This window comes from Lissotriton vulgaris, chromosome 6 (genome assembly GCF_964263255.1).
Source record: "Lissotriton vulgaris chromosome 6, aLisVul1.2, whole genome shotgun sequence".
Classification (NCBI taxonomy): Eukaryota; Metazoa; Chordata; class Amphibia; order Caudata; family Salamandridae; genus Lissotriton; species Lissotriton vulgaris.
Window position 1 is genome coordinate 649,658,773 of NC_141694.1, and position 23,733 is coordinate 649,682,505.

The 23,733-nt window shown below is 49.5% G+C and overlaps 1 protein-coding gene across 1 annotated transcript in view; it reads left to right on the forward strand.

Annotated features, from left to right (window-relative positions):
- MDN1 (midasin AAA ATPase 1) overlaps window positions 1–23,733 on the forward strand; it is a 2,142,100-nt gene that overhangs the window by 1,155,134 nt on the left and 963,233 nt on the right. The window contains exon 52 of the mRNA XM_086926648.1: window positions 5,407–5,528. Coding sequence (XP_086782774.1) covers window positions 5,407–5,528 — 122 coding nt within the window. The remainder of the gene's footprint in view (window positions 1–5,406; window positions 5,529–23,733) is intronic.

Sequence of the window (23,733 nt, forward strand, 5' to 3'; positions counted from 1 at the left end):
TGTAATGGTGTGATACTTGGCGCCATGCCATACCTATTGTTTTTTGCTTAAAATGGCTGGCGTAGTGGGGCTCTCTACATGGTCAGTTTCGCTTTTATTTTTCATCAAAAGGGCTGGCGTCAATGCGTCTGGAAGTTAGTGAGAAGCCTTGACGAAAACGTGCTGTTAAACTGCTGCTAATGGGGTGCGCTCTACATTCACATAATCATGTTCAAAAGACAGACATGCACACAGTCTGCAGCAGCTTTGCAGAACGTGCGAGACTTTTGCTCAGTTAGATTGTACTGCACCGTGTGAGTCATACACCCTCTTGTGTTAGTATGTGCTCTAAGATCCGAGTGCTACCCAATGTGTGAGACTACTCGATACAAATGTATAACATTCATACCGACTGAGTGAGGTAATGCTAGCAGTGTGCCAGTTTTGGACTTGTTTTAGTAGCCCTTCTTCCCCTCCGAAATTTGGCTCTAGTTGTGCAACTGTGCCCCACTGCACGCTTTTATTGTTCATCAAAGGGGCTGGCGTCAAGTTACCGCGCTGTAGTGAGGAAAACAGAGACAGCGCTTTAAAGACTGAGACATGCACACAGTCTGCAGCAGCTTTGCAGAGTTACAGCGCTGTAGTACAAAAGACAGACATGCACACAGTCTGCAGCAGCTTTGCAAAGTTACAGTGCTGTAGTGAGGAAAACAGAGACGGCGCTCTAAAGACGGAGACATGCACACCGTAATCATGTTCAAAAGATAGACATGCACACACTGCACACTTTTATTGTTCATCAAAGGGGCTGGCGTCAAGTTACAGTGCTGTAGTGAGGAAAACAGAGACGGCGCTCTAAAGACGGAGACATGCACACAGTAATCATGTTCAAAAGACAGACAAGCACACAGTCTGCAGCAGCTTTGCAGGACGAGTGAGACTTCTCCTCAGTTAGATTGTACTGCGCCGTGTGAGTCACACACCCTATGAGTGTTACAGCGCTGTAGTGAGGAAAACTCTGTGAGAGACAGTGATTCTTAGATGTTCACACATTGTGTTAGTATGTGCCCTAAGATCTGAGTGCCACCCAATGTGTGAGACTACAGTCTAGAAGAAGATGCACTTTGTAAGTGCTGTTCGTGGCTTGCTGCTTGTTAATGAAATATCAAAATAATAATAGCAGTAAGCAGCAGTCGCATAAAAAGGTACTTTTGTACTTCACGTGTTGTTTACGCTGTGTTACACCGCAGTTGGAAGTTTGTAATGCGGTTAAAAAGAACGTGCAGCGTGGTGTGCGCTGTATATTCAGTCAATCACATGCAAATTTAAATTAAACTAGCCAAGTGTAGTCCTTTAATAGAATTTTCATGTTATGCTATCAATTCAAGGAGTATTATAACATGCTCAGAGAATAGGCCTCATGAAACCTGCAGGGGACCCCTGCGCTCCTCGTGGTACTTTGTGTCAGTCCAGAAGAAGATGCACTTTGTGAGGGGTGTGCGTGGCTTGTTTGCAGCAATAATTTCTGTTATATTAAACACTGTCTAAGTATTATTACAAAGCTTTCTTTTAGTACTTTTACATCTAATTGAGTTGGCAAAATAAGTATTGGTGCTTACATGCACACCTTAAAGTAAAGCCGCCATTTTACGGCCTGCTTACTGGGCGCTACAACAATTAGTTAGCAAGCTGTTTTTAAAATTAGATGTGTACAAAAGCCGCAAACTATTTTTTGAGTGAAGTAACAAATATACCAGACTTAGCAGTCGTATGAAAAAGCGTATTTTGTCTTTTAACATTTACATGCGTTGTACTATGCTACGTCTACCTTTGCATACTTCAAGTTAATGCCACCATATAACGGCTCGCTAAAATAATTATTTAGAAAGCTCTTTTCCAATTAAAAGTACATAACAACTGCATATTAATTTAAATAGATTATAAAAAATAATAACAGTATGTAGCAGTTGCATAAAAAGGAGCGTTTTGTACTTCATGTTTTGTTTACGGTCTGCTACAGTAAATTCATTGATAAATTAGTGCTTTCGTTGCATATCTAATTTTGCTTCGTATATTAAGAATTGCATTTTTCATTTATTAAAAAACAGCAAAATTATACCCTAGCTAATATTTTCATGAGCAGTAACTAAAACACCAATGTGGTTTGTTATTTGCTTAAAAACAGCTACTTGCTAAACAACGCACTTTCTTAAACAACCCTTGTTTATACTGCTAATCAAACGTGCCATCTATTACAATAATTTTATTAAAGTCTGTATTTGTATTGTAAGTAGATAACTGCCATAAAAAAATACTACGCCTATGTAGTATGTCTCCGTTTATGCAATACAACTTAAAGCCGCCTTTTTAATTCTACGTACCATTTACTATAATAAATATACTGTTATTTCAACTTTACCTAGAAGAGCCATCATTGCCAGCACGCAAACTCCTTTTCCAAACACTACCAAACACCATACGCTTCCTTACTAAGTTACGTTGCGTCATGAAAATACTGCAATCTTATTGGTTCCAAGGAAACGGCTATGCTAACATTCATACACAGTTGTTAACAATCTCATGAAGAAAGAATGACTAATGCACCTACGCACTTAGTTATTTATTAAAACGTTTCTTTTTTGCCATCGCTTGCTGTTCTTTTTACTTTACCTAGAAGAACGATCACCGCTAGCACGCGAACTCCTTTTAGAAACAGTACCGTATAGCATAACCTTGCTACGTACATTCATCACCAAGTTACATTGCGTCATGCAATACTGCACTCTTATTGGCTACAAAGAAACGCCTATACTGTAGTTCACAAGTTTATGCACAAAAAAAAGTAATGCACCTACGCGCTTTGTTATTTGTTAAAACCCTTTTTTTTTGCTATGCTTTGCTGTTATTTCAAATTTACCTTGAAAAGCCATCCTTGCCAGTACGTGAACTCCTTTTACAATGACTACTAAACACCATATGCTTCCTACGTACACCAGTTATTAAGTTAAGTTGTGCCATGCAAATACTGCATTCTTATTGGTTCCAAAGAAACGGCTAACCTAACGTTCATACACAGTTGTTAACAATTTCATGGAGAAAAAATGACTCACGCACGTAAGCGCTTAGTTATTTGTGAAGACGTGCCTTTTTTGCAATCGCTTGCTGTTGTTTTTTACTTTACCTAGAAAAACGATCACCGCCAGCATGCGAAGTCCTTTTAGAAACAGTACCGTATAGCATACGTTTGCTACGTACATTCATTATCAAGTTACATTGCGTCATGCAATACTGCACTCTTATTGGCTACAAAGAAACGCCTACCTTAACATTGATATACGGTCGTTCACAAATTCATGCAAAATGACTAACGCACCTACGCACTTAGTTATTTGCTAAAACGCTCTTTTTTTGCTATCGTTTGCTGTTATTTTAACTTTGCCGACAAAAGCAATCATTGCCAGCACGCACACATTTCCTTGCTATCCTTTGCTATTATTTCAAATTTACCTAGAAAAGCCATCCGTGCAAGTACGCGAACTCCTTTTACAATGACTACCAAACACCATACGCTTCCTACGTACTCTTATTGGCTACAAAGAAACGCCTATACGGTAGTTCACAAATTTATGCACAAAAAAAGTAACGCACCTACGTGCTTTATTTGTTAAAACCCCTTTTTTTTTGCTATGCTTTGCTGTTATTTCAAATTTACCTAGAAAAGCCATCCTTGCCAGTACGCGAACTCCTTTTACAATGACTAGTAAACACCATATGCTTCCTACGTACACCAATTATTGAGTTAAGTTGCGTCATGCAAATACTGCATTCTTATTGGTGCACTTAAAAGCAAAAGCGCTATATCTTGACTGTCTCGAGTCGAGTATTGGTGAAAGATAAGTTACGAGCAAAGGCTGTTGTTTAATGCTTTTGACTAAGTTCTGCTGCTTGAACATGCAGAAGTAATAAATGAACCGAAGTAAATTTGTTTACCGCTAGGCACACAAGGTAGGGGCTGCTTGTGTAGTCCGTGATTTTCTTTCTAGGTTTCTGCCAACCCCTCCATTCTGCAGCCTCTTTATCCAGTCTCTCCCTACCACTCTCTCTAGTCTCGCTCACGCCCCTCACTTCGCCCCATTTCCTCTACCGATCTGTCCCAGACTTTCTCCCTCGCCACTATCCTCTCTTTTATATTCAGACCCTGTCTCTCCCACCTACTCCCTTTCTCTACTTTTAGTCACGCTCTTGCTGTTACGCACTCACTACCCCCTCCCTGCTTATCTATCGCCCTCACTCTATCTATCGCCCTAACTCTATCTATCTATCGCCCTCACTCTATCTATCTATCGCCCTCACTCTATCTATCTATCGCCCTCACTCTATCTATCGCCCTCACTCTATCTATCGCCCTCACTCTATCTATCGCCCTCACTCTATCTATCGCCCTCACTCTATCTATCGCCCTCACTATATCTATCGCCCTCACTATATCTATCGCCCTCACTATATCTATCGCCCTCACTATATCTATCGCCCTCACTATATCTATCGCCCTCACTATATCTATCGCCCTCACTCTATCTATCTATCGCCCTCACTCTATCTATCTATCGCCCCCACTCTATCTATCTATCGCCCTCACTCTATCTATCACCCTCACTCTATCTATCTATCGCCCTCACTCTATCGCATCACCACAGCATAACTCAGGGGCACCACAACATCACTATGCACTACCACAGCATCACTGAATGCCACAGCATCACTCGTCGCCACCACATCACTCAACGCCACAACAGCACCAATCTGTGCAACCATTCAACAACTAGTTCAAATATGTTCTCTCAATAATTCAAGCTTTATTACAAATGTACCAAAAAGGTGTTAATATTTCACTGCTGTTCTTGGATTTTCGTCACAATAAAATAAAATGAACATAATCTTCACAAAAGTTATTTAGAAAAGCTATTGCCATTATACATTACAATAACTTTTATTTAAGTATTAATTATTAAAAAAATTAAGTCCTTTTTATTTGTAATATCAATACATCTAAGTCACGTAAATACAACACATATTGCATTACAAATGCTATATGTGTCACATTTGCGAAAGTTAAAAATATTGGCATTGTAAATGACACTTATTAATTTCGCTATTTTCAAAGCCAACACATAAATTTAAAAAAATGGCATTTACAACTCAAATAGCTCAAGCTTTCCTAATGCGAGACCTATTGCATTGCAAATGCTTGTTTTATTAAGCCTCAAACATTTTTTGAAGGAGTGCCAATCAACCTTTTCCTGCTATCTTTTCCCTTGATGCATTTAATTTTGGCTCTCAGGGACACATGGGATTACTTATGGTTGTAAAACTTTTTGATTATACACCTGTCTGTTACTAGTTCTAAATATCTTTTTTTCCTATCAGATCAATATTGTTTCTCAACCGGGAAAAGCAGACCTATATTGAGAAGATGTTACTGAACTCCACTAGTGGCAAAAAAATGAGCAGAGCAAGTGCCTTTAAACTGTCTACTGAACTTCATAAAGGTATTTTCACATCTTGAATGTATCCGGGTGATTTACTTGTAAAAGAAAACATGACAGGACATAGGAAGTACATTCTCTTCTCTCTGAGGATAGGAATGTTTGTTGCAGTAGATATCACTCATCATTTTAACTTCTGTGTTAATATCTTGAATTGTATGCGGTTTTATTGCTTTTTTTTCCTCCCGAACGTGTTAGACGCACCAGGGAAAAGGTCTTGGAACGGTAGATTGACGTGCCAACCTTCCCCAAAATCCAATTTATATATGGTGTTCCTGCTTTTCGTTTTGCGACATGAAGTGCAAGCCCTTTGGCCAACAGGGCTAACCAGAGCGTGCCATCGCCAGAAGTAGGATGTGGTGGTTGTTCCAAGAAGGATGGAGACCTCCAGGTTGTTTTAGACCTGCACCGTCTTAAGATCTTCCTAAGAAAGGACAGTTTCAACATGCTCTACAGTGCCCAGGTTCTGTCTCCGTAGACCTGTGAAACTGGATAGTAGCGTTTGGTCTGCAGGAAGTTTACTTTCATATCTCCTTTTTTGCAAGCCCACTAATGTTGCCTGCCATTCACGGTGAGTCAGGAGCAGTTCCAGTTCACTGAGCTCCCCCTTGGCCTCACCAGTGCCCCATGGGTGTTCAAGAAAGTAATGGGGGTCGTTGCTGCTCATCTTCAGATGTCTGGGTTGCAGTCTTTTCCTACCTCGATGACTAGCTACTGAAGGTGGCCTAAACACAGGCAATTGTTACCCACTGCCAGACTACGCCGAACCTTCTACATTCCTTGGGGTTCACTATCAACATGTTGAAGTCAAACCTGACTTCTTCACAAACGCTCCCTTTCATCTGGGCACAGTTTGTTTTTGCACATACCCTCCTGCAAGGAGAGTCCAGGACATTCAAGTTTTGATCCTAATTTTTCAGGCTCAGTCCTGGAATTTGCTGAAACTGACTTTTGAGGCTGCTGGGTTTAATGCCCCCCCTGCATCCTGCTAGTGAAGCATGCCAGATGAAATATGCTGCTCTGCAGTGAGATCTGAAGTCTCAGTGGATACAGCTCTCCGATTAGGTCTAGATTTTGGAGGAGGCTGCAAGAGATCTGCAGAGATGGCTGTTGAATCGTGATTTGGTCAGTGGCAGGCCCCTCATTTTCCCTAATTTCCCGTCCCCAATCCTGCCCTCGATTCGGTTCCAGCGCCGCCACTGGGCTCCGCTCTCGACGTCGTACGGAGGCTTTTACTTCCATGAACCGGCCCCATCCTTTGAACCTGAATTTCAGGTGGAGGGAGATTGGGAGGGGTCTGTGGACCCTCTGGCACAGGAGTGCCAGTCTCAACAGGACTGGACATGTGAACTTGGGGATGCCAGTGGACTGAACACTTCGCCAGACACTGGTTTTGTCTCCCCTCCAACCGTGGCTATGGAGGAGGGGGCTGCCTACAGTGTAATGTTGACACGGGCTACCAAGGCATTGAGCCTAGAGCTCCCCGTCGAGGCCGTGAGGATTCACCTCCTCAATGAGGTCCTTTAACCGCAGGCAAGCTCGGCTGAGCCTCTGCTGCCATTTAATGAGGCCTAGTGTAATGTTATTTTGGGCACTTGGTCCAAGCCCGCTACAGGTCAGCCTGTAGATAGGAGCGTGGCCAGACGCTACCGCCCGGCTCTGGGCGACCCTTGCTTCTTGTCCACCCACCCCACTCCAGAGAGCCTGGTTATCCAGGCCTCTACTTCCCAGACCGCATTCCCAAGGGCTCCGCCCGATAGGGAATCCAAGAGGTACGAGCAATTCAGTAAGAAGGTGTCCTCGTCCGTGAGTTTGGGACTGCAGTCAGTCAATACCGCATGCCTCTTGGGCTGCTACACCCACACTCTGTGGGACACGGTTGCGGACGTGCTGCCACAATGTCCGGAGGAGGCCCGGACTAAACTTGCCCAAGCCGTTGCGGAGGGTCGAGATGGGGCACGCTATTCCATCCGGTGTGGGCTGGATACCACAGACTCACTAGGCAGAGCGATGGCAACGACGGTGGCGGTTCAACGCCACACCTGGTTGAGGACTGATTTCCAGGCCACCCTTCTGGACATGCCGTTTGATGGCCGACGCCTCTTTGTCGACAAGGCAGACCATGCGCTTGAGCGCTTTAAGGACTCCAGGGCTACTGCCAAGTCCTTGTGCCTCTCGGCCCCACGCCAGCAAACGGGTGCCTTTCGCTCCTTTTATGGCCAAGGAAGGGGCACTCCCACACGTGCTGCCATCCACGTACCGCAGACTAATAAACAACGCAGTGGCGGCCGTGGAAACCGCCGTGGCGGCGGTCGGGGACAACGGCGAGGCCAGTCCACACCTTCCCCTGCAGCATCTGCCTCAAAACCCTCCTAGTCCGTGCTTTCAGGCCCATGTGACGCCAGTGGGGGGCAGGGTCCGCCATCACCTCCTCCACTGGCGCAACATCACTTCGGACGCGTGGGTGCTGCAAATCGTCCTAAGGGGCTACTCCCTCCCCTTCGAGGCGACCCCTCCAGCAATGCCACCGCAATTCCACCGCGTGTCGGGGGATCACTTGCAACTTCTGCAAGAGGAAGTTACGGCCCTCTTTGCCAAGGGGGCCATCGAGCGCATTCCTGGACCGGAAGTAGGGTATGGTTGTTACTCCCACTCATTTCTGGTACCCAAGAAGGGCAAAGGGGGCCTGCGCCCTATCTTGGACCTACGGAACTTCAACGGCTTCCACCGGAAGGAGAAGTTCAAGATGCTGACATTGGCTCAGGTCTTAGCTGCCCTGGACCCAGGAGACTAGATGGTAGCGGTGGACTTGCAGGACTCTTATTTTCACATCCCCGTCCTGCCGGCCCACCGGCGCTACCTGCGGTTCACGGTAGGCCACGAGCACTTCCAGTTTACGGTGCTCCCCCTCGGCCTTACCAGCGCCCCACGGGTGTTCACGAAAGTGATGGCGGTGGTCGCAGCTCATCTGCGCAAGTTTGGGGTTTCAGTCTTCTCCTACCTCGGACAAGTTGTCCTGATGCTGGGCCCATTGAAACTTCAGGTCCCACTACAGAGCCCGAATCCGCCACTTGGCGTGATGCACCAGAAGTTTGCAGGAGGCCATCAGTCTTCTCCTACCTCGACGACTGGTTGTTGAAGGCGGGCTCGCCCCAGACAGTCGTAAGCCACCTTCAGACTACGGCCGACCTCCTGCACCTGCTGGGGTTCTCCATCAAGGTGCTGAAGTCACACCTGTGTCCTTCTCAGAAGCTCCACTTCATCGGAGCGGTTCTAGACTCTGCGCAGTTTCGGGTTTATCCTCCCGAACAGCGGGTTAGGGATATTCAGGCTCTGATTCCGATCTTTCAGCCGGTATCCTGAGTCTGTCAGGTTGACGCTGCGGCTTCTGGGGCTGATGGCCTCCAGCATCCTTCTGGTGCATCACGCCAGGTGGCGGATTCGGGCTCTGCAGTGGGACCTGAAGTTTCAATGGGCCCAGCATCAGGGCAACTTGTCCGACCATGTCTTGATCTCGGAGGGCATTGCAAGACAGTTGCAGTGGTGGCTCGCGGACCGCCATTGGGTCAGCAGCAGATCCCTCTCCCTACCCCAACCGGAGGAAAGGTAGTTGTGACGGACGCATCCCTCAAGGGCTGGAGGGGCCACATGGGAGAGGTGGAGATCAGAGGCCTTTGGTCTCCGGCGGAGTCCCGGCTCCATATCAACCTTCTGGAGCTGCGGGTCATCCGGCTTGCACTGAAGGCGTTCCTCCCCTCTGTCCGGGGGAGTGTAGTGCAGGTGTTCACGGACAACACCACCGCCATGTGGTAGTCCAACAAACAGGGCAGGGTGGGGTCGTGGACCCTATGCCAGGAGGCTCTGTGCCTCTGGCAGTGGCTGGAGCATCAGGTTGTGACCCTGGTGGTTCAACACCTGGCAGGTTCCCTGAACGCCAGGGCGGACTAACTCAGCCGCCGGTGCATGATGAATCACGAATGGCGTCTGAACTCGGACGTGGCGCAAGGCCTCTTTCGGCAGTGGGGAGAGCCTTGGTTTGATCTATTTGCCACAGAAGAGAACGTGCAATGTCATCTGTTCTGCGTGTTGGAATTTCCAAGGCGACGCTCGCTCGGGGATGCTTTTCGTCGTGAATGGAGTTGCGGTCTGTTGTACGCCTTTCCGCCTTTACCACTTCTGCCCAGAGTGCTGAAGAAAATCAAGCGCGACCGGGCCCAAGTCATCCTTGTGGCTCCGGACTGGGCGCAAAGGTACTGGTATCCTGAGCTACTCAGTATGTCAGTCGATCCCCCGATTCATCTGCTTCTTCAGGAGGACCTTCTGTCGCAGCAGCAGAGGACGGTCCTCCACCCGAACCTGTCCAGTCTCCACCTCCATGCATGAAGATTGAGCGGTGGCAGTTGAGGCCATTTGATTTGCCTCCTAAAGTATATGATGTGATTCTGGCAGCCAGGCGTCCCTCCACAAAATCGGTATACGCCTGCAGGTGGAACAAATTTGTGGCATGGTGCACAGCAAAGGCTGTGGTTCCTCTCTCTGCCCCCCTTTCAGAGGTTCTCCTCTTCGTTCTTTCTCTTGCCCAGCAGGGCTCTGCTCTGGGCACTCTTAAGGGCTACCTCTCTGCCATTTCTGCCTTTTTGAGGCTTCCTGATCAGCCTTCTCTTTTCAAGTTCCCTATTGTTAATAGGTTCTTGAAGGGCATCATGTACATGTTCCCTCCTGTTCCTTTTGTGATGCATGAGTGGGACTTGAACCTTGTCCTTACATTTCTGAGGTGCTCTCCTTTCGAGCCACTTCACAATTGCCCTCTTCGTCTTCTTACTCTTAAGACTGCATTCCTGGAAGCCATCACTCCTTCCCGGAGAGTTAGTGAGCTCCAGGCTCTTTCTTCTAAGCCTCCTTACCTTTCTGCCCATCCGGACACAGTTGTGTTGAAAACACGTCCTTCTTTCCTGCCCAACGTGGTTACAGTCTTTCACATCGGGCAGTCCATCACCTTGCCCACCTTCTTTCCACCTCCGCATCCTTCCAAGGAGAAAGAGAGGCTCCACCGTCTGGACCCAAAACGTGCGCTCTCCTTCTACCTTGATCGCACAAGCCAGTTCCCGGTGGACGACCAGCTCTTTGTTGGTTACATGGGCGCAAAGAAGGGACAGGCGGTGCACAAACGGACCATCTCTCGGTGGGTCGTGTTGTGCATCAAGGTCTGTAACTCCTTGGCTAAAAAGGAGCCCCCTGTTGGGCTGAGGGCCCATTCCACTCGGGCCATGGCAGCTACTACTGCCCTCGGTCAGGGAGTCCCCTTGCAGGACATCTGTCAGGTAGCTACTTTGGCCTCGCTGCACACGTTTGCTAGACACTACTGCCTGGACAGCCAAGTACGGGGAGATGGTTTATAGTTACAACCACTGGGTATTTTTTGTTTGTTAAATGTCCACTTCGAGTTGTTAAACCACTCCAGTATATATTTGTAACGGTGTCTTTGATCTGAAGCGTTGAAGTGCACTTTCTGCTTTCTACTAACCCACTAAAATTTTCCTGAGCACTGAACTTATATTCATTGAGCATCATAACAGAAGATGCAATTATTGATTGCTTCATTTGAACATATGTTCTATGTAAATGAGAGTATGTTTTTCATTTATTGTACTACAGATTAAGCTCCCGAAGAAAGGCAGACGGCCCTAAATGCATTGGGCAGCTTCACCAAGAATGATTGAAATTCATTGTTATTGAATTATTGAAACCATTATTTTTTTCAATGTATGATTAATTAAAAAAGAAAGCTTGCTTTGATAACAGTATATTAGCATTGTGGATATTCTCATTTTTATCATTGTGATCCTTGTTTAATTTTTTAATCTGACTAGAACCAGTTGGAATAGGCAATAGTGCATAGAGGCCAAGTGGAAACACTTGGAAAGTAAGTTCATTCCAGGGCACACTAAGGACAGTGCAGTGCGCAAGCCTCATCAGCACGCCAGGGTACAGGGTAGTTTAATTTAGATAAAGGGAGTGATCCTCTAATATCATTTTTATGGCCTGTGTGCTAAACATGAAGTCAGCCAACTGACCTTTGGAGCCTCTTACTTTGGCTGGGATCCGCAGATGACTTCTCCACAAGCAGGACACAGCAGGCATAGTCCCTTCTCGTTTGACAGGGACATGGTTCAGCAGGTGCAGTCGAACACTTTGCTGTCTGTCACAGAAATCTCCTCTTCCATTATTGGTTCGCTTCATACAAAAGTGATATGCTAAAGGTGTCACCTTATATCACACTTATCAGAGTGCAGGGGGCGAAGTAGATTTTTCGGCAGCAGTACCTCTGCTCCTCTTAAGGTGGCGACGGTCGGCTCCACACTCGTAGTCGGTGTCGTGGTTGCTGGGATGACGTCACGGCAGCTACTTAGACGCCGCCCTCGCACGCTGACGTCGGTTCTTTTTTTTCCAGTGCCAGCCAGCTTAGATCAGGGATGAGCAGTACCTTAGTCATTTTTTTTACTACGTTTTTCTTGACTTTTGTCGTCTTCGTGTTTCGAGTCTTCGACTCCGGACAGGTGCACGAGCGATGCCCGGTTTTAAGGCCTGCAGTTCTTGTAGCCAGCTGATGTCGGTGAAGGATCCGCACTGCTTGTGCCTTTTTTGCCTGGAGCGCGACCACAACCCCAAGTCTGCTCCGACAGTCAGTTGTTGATGCCGAAGGTTTTGCGGGGTCTGTTAAGTCGAAGCATAAGAAGAAGTCGAAGAAGCATCGTCACTCTTTGAATTCTCCTCGTCGGTCGACCTACCTGACTAGGCCCGCGGGTGGTGTCCCTCCCACGGCTCGGCACGCGGAGCAGGTTTGGTCGACTCAGAGCTTCCCTCCCTTTCTGGGCCCGGAGCAACTCACGCCGAGATTCGTACATTCTACGGGGCGATGCATGCCATCTTAGGGCATACCAACCCCGCTAGAGCGCCTTCGGTTTTGGGGCCTAGGTCTTTGCCGCCCGTGGCGCCGGCGCTGCAGGCCCCCCTTGGATCCAGCCAGTTGACCACATTCCACCTCCGCCAGTGCCGCTTCCTCTGGCTCCACTACCGCCGCTTCCTCTGGCTCCACTACCGCGGTCGGCTCCCCGGCCTCCATCCCGATGTGGACACTGAGCCGGTGCCGGATCTGACGCCGATGGGTACTTTTGTCCCTGTGTTATACTCTGGCCTTTTTCAGTCTGTTTGGCAGCCAGAGGAGGCTGAGGAAGATTGGGACCGGTCAGGTGACCTTTTAACTGACCAGCTAGAGACTGAGCAGGACTGGAGAGAGAAACTGGAGGATACCAGTGGTCTTGTCCATTCACCGACCTTGGCATGTTGTCTCCTCCTACCGTGGCTACGGAGGAGGGAGCATCATATGCAGTGGTGGTGCGTAGGGCGGCCGAGGCTCTCAACCTCAAGCTTCCTACGGTGGCGGTCAGGACTAACTTCCTGACTGAGGTGCTTCAACCAGCTGTGAGCTTTGGAGCACCTGCAGCCGTTTAATGAAGCCCTTACCGACATCCTTTTGGGCATGTGATCCAGGCCCAACATGGGGGCTCCCGTGGAAAGGATGATCACCCGATGCCATCGCACAGCTCCGGGCGACCCCACTTCTTCTCTCCCAACACCTCACCCCGTAGAGCTTGGTTGTCCAAGCCTCCACCTCCAAAAGCGCCTTCCCTACCTATCCACCAGAAAGGGAATCCAAGAAGCGGGATCACCTTGGCAAGAAAATTTCCTCTCCTGCCAGCTTAGGACTGCGGCCCGTAAACACTGCATGTCTCTTGGGCCGCTATTCATACTCTGTGTGGGATACGGTGGCTCCAGTTCTGCCTCATTGTCCGGAGGAGGTCCGGGCAGTGCTCTCCCAGGCTGTTGCCTCTGGGAGAGATGCAGCAAAGTTTACGATCTGTTGTGGGCTGGGCACCGCCGACTCTCTGGGCAGGACCATTTAATCATCGGTAGTGCTTCACCGCTACTCATGGATGAGGTCCTCTAGCTTTTCAGGGGATGTCCAGAACACTCTGATGGACATGCCCTTTGATGGCCGTCACCTTTTTGGCTACAAAAAAGACAACACCCTAGAGCGCTTCAAGGACTCACGGGCTTCGGCCAAGTCCTTGGGCCTCTCCTTCCATTCGGCGCAATCTGCTTTTTGTCCCTTTAGTGGCTACGGAAGGGGTGCCCCGCCACATCCTAACCAGGGCCACAGGTCGCAGCAAGTTAACGAACCTTGGCATGGCCAGGGACGTGGAAACAACTGGCGAGGTGCTGGGGACCAGCGGGCAGCCCAGTCCTCCAACCCCCCCTCTGCAGCAGCCTCCAAACCCTCCTAGTCCGACCTTTCAAGCCCATCAAACCCCAGTGGGCGGTAGGATTTGCCATCACCTCCCCCACTGGCGAACCATCACTTCGGACAGGTGGGTTTTGCAAATAGTCCAAAGGGGCTACTCCCTCCCCTTCGAGACTACCCTTCCAGCAATGGAGAATCATCTGGCCTTCTTCAGCAGGGAGTTACAGCACTCTTGGTCAAGGGAGCCATCGAGCGCGTTCCTGTCCCTGAAGTAGGTCATGGTTGTTACTCCCACTACTTTATGGTTCTCAAGAAGGACAAGGGCCTGCGTCTTATCTTGGACCTCAGGGACGTTAATTGCTTCCTCCAGAAGGAGAAGTTCAAAATGTTGAGGCTTTCTCAGGTCTTGTCAGCCCTCAACCCGCAAGACTGGTTGGCATCATTGGACTTGCATGATGCTTATTTCCTCAGCCTGCTGGCCCACCGTCGTTACCTGGGGTTCACGGTTGGCCACGAGCACTTTTAGTTCACTGTGTTCGCCTATCTCGATGACTGCCTGTTGATGGAGGGCTCGCACCAGGCAGTCATCTCCCACCTCCAGACTACGGCGAACCTCCTGCATATGCTGGGGTTCTCCATCAATGTGCCGAAGTCGCACTTGATTCCCTCTCATAAGCTCCTCCTCCGAGCGGTTCTGGACACAACACAGTTTCGGGTCTATCCTCCCAAACAGAGTCTCGGATATTCTGGCTATGATTCCGATCTTTCAGGTTCTGTCCCGTTTTTCGGTCAGAATGACCCTGAGGCTGCTGGGACTCATGGCCTTCTGCATCCTGCTGATTGATCATGCCAGGTGGCATATGCGGGCTCTGCAGTGGGACGTTAGATTCCAGTGGGCGCACAATCAGGGGAATCTGTCCGATTGCGTCTAGATCTCGGAGGGCACTGCTCAACAAATGCAGTGGTGGCTTACGAACCAGGAATGGGTCAATGGCAGATCCCTCTCCCTTCCCCAACCAGACCACACTGTGGTGACGGATGCCTCCCTTATGGGATGGAGCGGCCACATGGGAAAGACGGAGATCAGAGGCCTCTAGTCTCTGGCGGAGTCCAGCCTTCACATCAACCTTCTGGAGCTCCAGACGATTCGTCTTGCACTGAGGGCATTCCTTCCCTCTGTCCAGGGAAGAGTAGTATAGGTGTTCACTGACAACTCCACAGCCATGTGGTATTGCAGCAAACAGGGCGGAGTGGGGTGGGGTCGTGAACATAGTTGGAACATCAAGGCATTTTCTTGGTGGATCAACACCTGGCAGGTTCTCTGAACGCCAGGGTGGACTAATTCAGCCGCAGGTGCATGAGGGATCACGATTGGCATCTTCACTCTGAGGGTGTGCAGGGTCTCTTTCAACATTGGGGAGAGCCTTGGTTAGATCTATTCGCCACCGAAGAGAACGTGCAATGTCTGCAATTCTGCAACGCTTTTCGTAGCGAGTGGAGTTGCTGTCTGTTGTACGCATTTCTATCTATACCACTTCTGCCCAGAGTGCGGAAGAAGATCAGGCGTGACCGGGCCCAAGTCATATTTGTGGCTCCTGCTTGGGCACGAAGAGTCTGGTACCCTGAGCTGCTCAACAGGGCCATCACTCCTCCGATCCGACTTCCTCTTCGGAGGATCTTCTGTTGCAGCAACAGTAAGTAATTTTTTTTATTATGCGTGATTAATTAAAACCGTTGCATACATTAAATAATCTTTAAAATCAATATTCGCTATTATAAACATTTTGACCAGTTAATAAAATAATTCTCTGTTGCGATAGAAAAATGAATCAACTTTAAAATGATCCAGTCTGTATCTTACATAAATCTGCACAAAATATAATTAATATTCTAATCCAGATAAGTCTGTTTCATAAAGTTTATATTATTGAACAGTACGCTCACAAATTCCATTGTCTAGAATTTTTTTTTTTTTTTTGCAGTATGTTAGTGTCTTTCTCCATAGAGTTTTCTTACCGCTCTGGTTATTCAAGGCAACATAAGCAGCTTCAAGGTGTCACTGCTGGAGTGGTCCTAATACTATGCTCAAGTTATTAAGGTTAGCTATCCTCGACTAACTAGTTTAGTTCCGAGGACCATCATGTGGGACTAGGCCGAGGCTAGTAAAGATATGTTTTTCAGTCTCTGTTCAGTGAGATCAAGGAATTTTGTAAGGCGGCAATTCAGCTGTGTTAAAGTTGAATTGAAGCACAGGATTACCGCCGGTCTGCAGGACCTGATGCCATGCTGGTTGAAAAATGGCTTTAATAAAGTTTTCCTTATCTTTTATTTTATCGCAGATACAAATTATGTGGATGATGTTCTCGACTCCACGAGCACATAGCCTGCATAGCTGATCTCCTCCTCTATTTTCCCAAGGGGGTAAAAATTGATTAATTGCACCAAATCCCAGACGAAGCTTCGACATTTTTTCTTTAGTTTTTATCTTTATTCCTGCATTTAAATAAGGTTGAGGTTTTCCGGCTTCGTAATTATTGAGCACAACCCAGCCATGAGCTCGTTTTGATAGTGCTTCCTTGTCCTCTGTAGTAGATTTAAGTCTTATTGACTTTGTGACTAGTTATTTTTTCAAACTGGTTTTATTGAAACGTAGAAATAAACATCCACAGTGCTCCTAACCCCGGAGGGGCTGTGACTACAATCACGGTTCATGTTGTGCGATACATTTAATGAAAATACCCTCTCTTCTCCACCCCCCCCAACTACCCAACCTCCCCCCCCCCCCCCCCCCCCCCCCCCCCCCATTCCTGCAACGCTCTGTCTCTCCACCACTGTTATGCGTAAGTATACAATCATCCGTGGATATAACTGTGCCTCAATATGCCCACTATATCTGCCCTTCCTCGCCCCTTGGCGGCGGTGGGGGCTCCAGCCACAAACCCCTGTAGTCTGCCCATCTCTTCCATATTTTATAGTGTTTTGTGGGACAGCCTCTGGCCTCGAACACTTGCCGCTCCAGTCCCATGCAAAAGTCCAGTCCTTTCCTCCACCCGGCTACTTTGAGAGCCCCAGTGTTCTTCCAGGCCTGAGCCACATCACGTTTGGCCAGTGTTAGTCCCAGCAGCAGCAAATGTTGCTTGTAAACATTCCCGCCCACCCCTTCAAGCACAAGAAGCAGGCCCAATTTCACCGTGCGAGGGTGCTCCCACCCCAGCACCTCCGACAAACAGTCCCACACACCCTTCCAGAATCTCGCCAGGCCACTACATTCCCACACTGTATGCAATAGGGTGCCCAACTCATGACCACATCGCAAGCACGCCGTGGACTCAATCAGCATCGCCTTCCACAATCTCTCTCTGGTATAATAAGCACGGTGCAGGTATTTGAATTGTATTAGGCGTAAACGGACTGCTATTGCTTCTCCCCTGGGGGACTCAAGAGCCTCCCGCCAGTCCTCCTCTTCCAGCTCTCCCACATCCCGCTCCCAGCGATCTCTCAAGGGCTGTAGATCCGAGGAACAGTGTGTCACTAATGTTTGGTATATTTTGGATATCTTTCGATCCTCTAAATCCCCCATAAAGACTTTTGCCCCTATCGGGCTGAATTCGGGTAGCGTAGTCAAGCCCACTAGCGCGGGTGCCAGAGCGTGCCTAATTGTAGATAGCGAAAGAACTGGGTGCGCGGCATATTGAATTCTGCACTGAGGTCTTGAAAGGTTTTAAGCGTGGTGCCTCTGAGGACTTGGCCCAAAGTTGAAATACCTATCAAATCCCAGCTCCTAAATCCCGGAAGGGACATCAGGGCCGGGAGTTGCCCGTTATGCCAAAGCGGGGTCTCCCCCGTCAGCTTTCCCCACCATCCCATGCGGCGCAGTGCCGGCCGCCATACCTGGAACACCACTTGCGTTGCTCTAGGCAGTCTCTTTCGCAGCTGCGGTGAGTATAATACCGTGTGTAGGGAGTAAGGTTCCATCAGGTATCGTTCTAGGGCATATGCCGGGTCCCCCCCGCCACAGTACCACCAGTCATTCAGGACCACCAGATGTGAGGCCTGGTAATACGACAGAAGATCTGAGGTCGCCAGTCCGCCACAGTATGTGGCCAGATAGCAGGTCCGCAGCGCTACTCTCGCCGCGCCACCGGCCCACAAAAAACGACCGAGAGCCGAGTTGACCAGTCGGAACCAATGCGGCGGGATTGGGAATGGGTGGTTTTTGGGAAGGGCAACCATCTTAAAAATGGCTGATCTACCGTAAATATTGAGAGCCATGCGGGACCAGCACTTCATTTCCTGCTGCACTTTGTCCCATACAGGAACCACGTTGCACTCCCAGGCTATCGTCGGCATGGTAGTCAGGAACACTCCCAAATATTTAAGGCCCCCGATCGCTCTCTGCAGTGTCGAGGCCCACGGTCCGACTCCGAAGTGGTCTCCCAAAGTCAATAGGGTGGATTTCTGCGGTTTCAGGCAGAGTCCGGAGACTTCGCCGAAGATTCTCATGATGTCTAGGACCCGCGGCCCGGACCGGTTCACGTCTGTAAGAAAGAACAGGACATCATCCGCATATAGTACGATTCTGTCCGACGGTCACGCCTGCCACCCAAATCCCTTCAGCTGTGCATCTATCCGGACCCACGCCGCCAGCGGCTCCATAGCTAGAGCGAACAAGTAAGGCGAGAGGGGGCACCCCTGTCGAGTGCCACGTCCTATCAGGAAGGCTGCCGACAGCTCCCCCGCCACCCTCACCGATGCCGTCAGACCGGTATAAAGAAGTCGGATATAGGACATAAAGTGGGGCCCTAGGTTAAGGCACGGAAGGAGGGCAAACAAGTAGGTCCAACTCAGGGAATCAAAGGCCCTGTCAATATCAGCTAGTAGTAGTGCCGCCTGATCCCCGGTTTTACTCATCGCCTCCACAGCCACATGGGCTCGTCTAATATTATGCCGCGTCGCCCTGCGGGGCGTAAACCCAGCTTGATCCGGATGGACCAAATCTGATATGTAGGGGAGAAGGCGATTCGCAAGCGCTTTAGCAAGTATTTTGGCCTCAATGTTCAGAAGAGAAATTGGCCGATAGGACTCGTGACGGTCCGGAGGCCGACCGGGTTTGCAAAATAACTCTATTTCCGCATGTCTCCAGTCCGCCGGCAGAAGGCCCTCTTCTCGTGCTGCCTCCAGGGCGGCTTTGTAGTGAGGCCCTAGTTGTAGGTGATAGCGCTTAAAAAATTTGCTCGGTAAACCGTTGGGCCCGGGGGCCTTACCAGTTTTGAGTTCCCCCAGTGCCGTGCCCAATTTGTCGGCCGAAAGTGGGGCCTCAAGGCGCTCACGCACATCATCAGGAAGCGCGCGGGGCGGGAGATCAGTTATAAACTTAACGTCAAGTGCCGAGAGAGAGTCCGGCGGGGCGCATTGCATTGCAAAGTAGCCAGCGAAACTGTTCGCCAGTTCCCTTGGAGGCCCCGGTATCGTCTCTATGGCCCGGCAGGTCCTGTGCCTGGAACACTTTTTAGCAGTCTATGAAGCATGGTGCTGGACTTGTCGCCCCATTGATAGATCCTACTTCTGGTCGCTAGCCAGATCTGGCGGGCCTCGTCCAACTGGAGAGAAGCGTACGTCTGCTGCGCCAGTAAAAGTTGCCCTACGTCCTCTAGGCGATTCGCCACCCCACATTGAGTTTCCAGCTGCACCACCTCTGCTGCGGCCCGCACCAGTTCCTACCGTCGTCTGCGACGCGCCGCCGCACACCATGCTATATCTACCCCACGCAGCGGAGGTTTCATAGCCTCCCAAACTGTCCGTGTGTCAGAGACCGTACCTAAGTTTTCTTCCCAGTACTGGGCGATAGCCACCTCTAGATGTTGCTGATACGCCTCCTGCTGCAAATGCCAGGTGGAGAGGCGCCACCTGAATGGGCGTCTCTCCCTGTCTAGGGCAACCTCCACAACTACGGGGGAGTGATCCGAAAGTCCCCGCGGCAGGATAGCCGCCGAGACCAATCTGGTAATGACCGCAGCAGGAACAAAAATGTAGTCTAGTCTCCAAAACGAGCGGTGGACCGCCGAGACGTACGTGAACTCCCTCTCATGTGTATGCAAATATCGCCATGCGTCTACCCAGTTCAGGCCACTCACCATGCCATGTAATCTAGTGGGGGTATCTACAGCGGGGTCCTCCCTGAGTCTGAGGCGATCAATTCGACACTGCATGACATCATTCCAGTCCCCCCTATCACCGCAAGGCTCTCTGGGATCTCGGCCCATACCGTGAAGAGTTTTTCAATCAGGGCCCATTGCAGTGGGGGTGGAGCATATACACTCCCAAGAACCACTGACTCTGAGCCCACCGTCCCCTGCACAAAGACATAACGCCCCTGGGGGTCTATCCAGTGTTTAGTGTGTGTGTAGGCCAGTCTACAATGTATCAGTAAGGCCACCCCCCTGGAACCTCTCCCAAAGCCCGCGTGGTAGACCTGATCATAGTCTTATCTCTGTAAGCTCAGTGCTTTGTTACCCATGAGGTGTGTTTCTTGCAGCATCAGGACATCTACATTCTCCTTCTTCCCTTGTCTCAACACCGCCCCCGTTTGATCTTGTCCAGCATACCCCTCACATTCCAGCTCATCACTCTCATTAGGGCACCAAATTGCGCCCGCCTAGGGTTTTCAGCCCCCATCTAAGCGCAGATGAATTCGTACAGCAGGTAGTAGGCTCAACAAGCGTGGATGCCACAACAGCATCATTCGAGACAATCGTGTGCAGGACAGCCCTCCCCCCCACCTCCCTCAGGCCCCAACCACCCCTCCCCAACTGCAATCAACGTCCCACAACTTCCCACCCTATACCTCAATGAACAATGAAGTATCTGTCGCGGTGTAGCGTGGCTCCTGCCCCCAACATGAGACAGACCGCCCACCCCCAACATGAGACAGACCGCCCACCCCACCAATGGACCCCCATCGCTACCCAAAACCCACTAACAAACTAGACCTAACAGAGGGGTCGTGTCCGCCCTCCCTATGCCGTCCCCCCACCCGAGTCCCAAAACCACAAAGTTACTTGTACAAATGAAGTTCTTTGCCACGGTCCGCCAAGGCTGTCCACATCAGGGGGGAGCGAACCATCTCCCCTCAAATCTAGATGGAGCAATCACTTTTCGCTGCGGCAGCTAAGATGCCGGATCCTGAGAGTCTGGAGCCCCAGTAGCTCCCGCCGCCCCATTCTCCGTGGAGGAGTTCTTCTTAGAGCGGGACATCCAATTGCTTCTGCTACGCGACCGCCTTGGAGTCCGAGGGGGCCCAGTCGTGGAGGAGTCTGAATCCCGACCTGGGAGGGTGTGCACTCTAATACGGACTGTCTCGTCCGTCCAGGCGAAGACTTCCTCTGGGGTGTTAAAGAATAAGGTCCTGGATTGAAACACCACCTGCAGGCGGGCCGGGTAGAGCAGGGCATATTGAATTTTCAGACCCCGCAGTTTCGCTTTGGCCTCAGTGAAGGATTGGCGCTGCTTCTGCACCAACTTAGTGTAGTCCGGAAAAATTAGGATCTTATGATTGTCATACAGCAGAGGGTCCTTCATACGGGCATGTCGTAGGATCGTGTCGCCGTCGTAATAATTGAGGAGCTTGGCTATCACAGGTCTAGGGCGTTCTCCCACCGGCGGCTTCTGGGTCAGCGCCCGATGTGCCCGTTCGACTATAAAGCAGCGCGATATGGACTCCGGCGGCATCCAACTTTCCAACCAAGTGGTCAGGAAGGCCTCCATATCACCCTTCTCACAATCTTCCGGAAATCCCACAAACCGTAGGTTGTTCCGTCGGGCGCGCCCTTCAGCATCTTCCGCCCTCAGGGCAATGCCCCTCTGGATGCCCTCCTTGTTGGCCACCTTCTTCTTAAGGGTCGTGACTAGTTATTTTAACACACAATAAGCTGTTGAGGTATTCCAAAGGTCTGTTAGACCCAGGGCTTGGATGGAATCCAAGAGGTATTTGTTAGCTGGTGATTTTCCTGTGCGTGTTAGTTCTACCCAGAGGTGGTTATTTAGGGAACCCTTTTCCGCAGCTCTGATTTTGTGCCAACATTTTGCATAGACTCCCATTCTCTCTGCCGTTTGATTTTGTAGCCTAAATTACAGTCTTATTTGGGCTGGAGAAATGTATTTAGGGAGCTGAAATATTGCTCGGTAAGAGGTTGTTATTATGCTTTTTAAAGTTCCAGCATCTCTTCCTCTCATTGATTCACTACCATAGGTGATAGTGGGCTGCAATTTGGCTCGCAGGACTTTTAAGAAAGGTTCTAATGACAGGTCCGGCAACATCTTTTTCAAGGGTTTAAGTGCCAGATAGGTCATAGCACCCTTCCTTCGCAAGGATTCCAGAGCCGGCTTGAAGGAGTTATTTTGATCTAAAAGTATCCCCAGGTATTTATAGCTTGTTACTTGATGTAGGCGTTTCCCATCAAGATACCAGTTTGGACTTGTCTTCTTATGGTAGTTTACTATCATAGTTTTGGTTTTAGTGAGATTTATTTTTAAGGCGTTCCGTTGAGAAAAGTTGCTAGTAACGTCCAAGAGATGTTGAAGACCAATTGGGGTCCGGCTGATTAGAACTAAATCATCAGCATATAACAAATTGGTCAGTGTCATACCTCCTAACTTTGGGGCATGGGATGAGCAACTGTCCTATTCATCCGGTAAGTCTGCTAAGAAGAGGTTAAACAGCAGTGGGGCTAGGACGCACCCTTGTTTTAGGCCCTTAGTTGTGGTAATTCTGCTGGAAATGTGCGTTCCACCTTCTAGTTTTATTCTGATCCACGTGTTGGTGTACAAGTGCCTAAGTTGGTCTAAAAGAAAAGTTGGTAACCCCCAACTGGCCAGCTTGTGCCAGAGTTTAGGGCGGTCAACGTGGTCGAACGCTGCTGTGTAATCAATGAAGCAGAGATACAGGGTGTGCTTGCCCTTTTTTGCAGCATCCATTAGCATGATGTTAGTTGTTGCAGCAACAGGGGACGGTCCTCCACCGGAACCTGTCCAGTCTCCACCTCCTTGCCTGGAGATTGAGCGGTGGCAGTTGACTGCTTTCGACCTGCCTCCTGAAGTTAGTGATGTAATCTTGGCAGCAAGACGTCCCTCCACAAAGACTGTATACGCCTGCAGGTGGAACAAATTTGTGGCATGATGCATAGCAAAAGCTGTGGATCCCCTTTCTGCCCCTCTTTGTGAAGTACTCTTGTTCCTTCTCTCTTTCTCCCAGCAGGCTCTGCTCTGGGCACTATCAAGGGCTACCTTTCTGCCATCTCTGCCTTCCTTCAGCCTTCTCTTTTCAAGTCCCCGGTACTTAACCGTTTCTTGAAAGGCTTAACACATTTTTTTCCTCCGATTCCATTCGTTATGCCTCAGTGGGACTTGAATCTTGTGCTAATTTATTTAATGGGCGCTCCCTTTGAGCCTCTTCATAACTGTCTCTTATGTCTCTTAACTCTTAAAACTGCTTTCCTGGTAGCCATCACTACTGCTAGACGAGTGAGTGAGCTCCAGGCTTTTTCTTCAAAACTTCCTTTCTTGTCTGTTCATCCGGACAAGTTGGTTCTCAGGACCTGTCCATTCTTTCTTCCCCAGAATCTCTGCGCGCCGGGGGGCGGTACCACGTGACTCCACCCTGATGTCCGCGGGCGTGAAGTCAGCGAGGTCACATAAGCCCCACCCCGGCACGCTGACATCAGTTTTTTCCTTTTCCGCCTACAACGCGGATCCGGTTTGTGCTCTGGGCATGTTTAGGCCTTTCCCTTCGCTATTGCGTAGTGATTTGTGTGAACAGTGTGCGGATGCCTTCGGGCTTTAAAACGTGTTCGTCTTGTGGACGCCTGATGTCGGCAAAGGACCCTCACCTGATTTGCAGCTGGAGTTTGG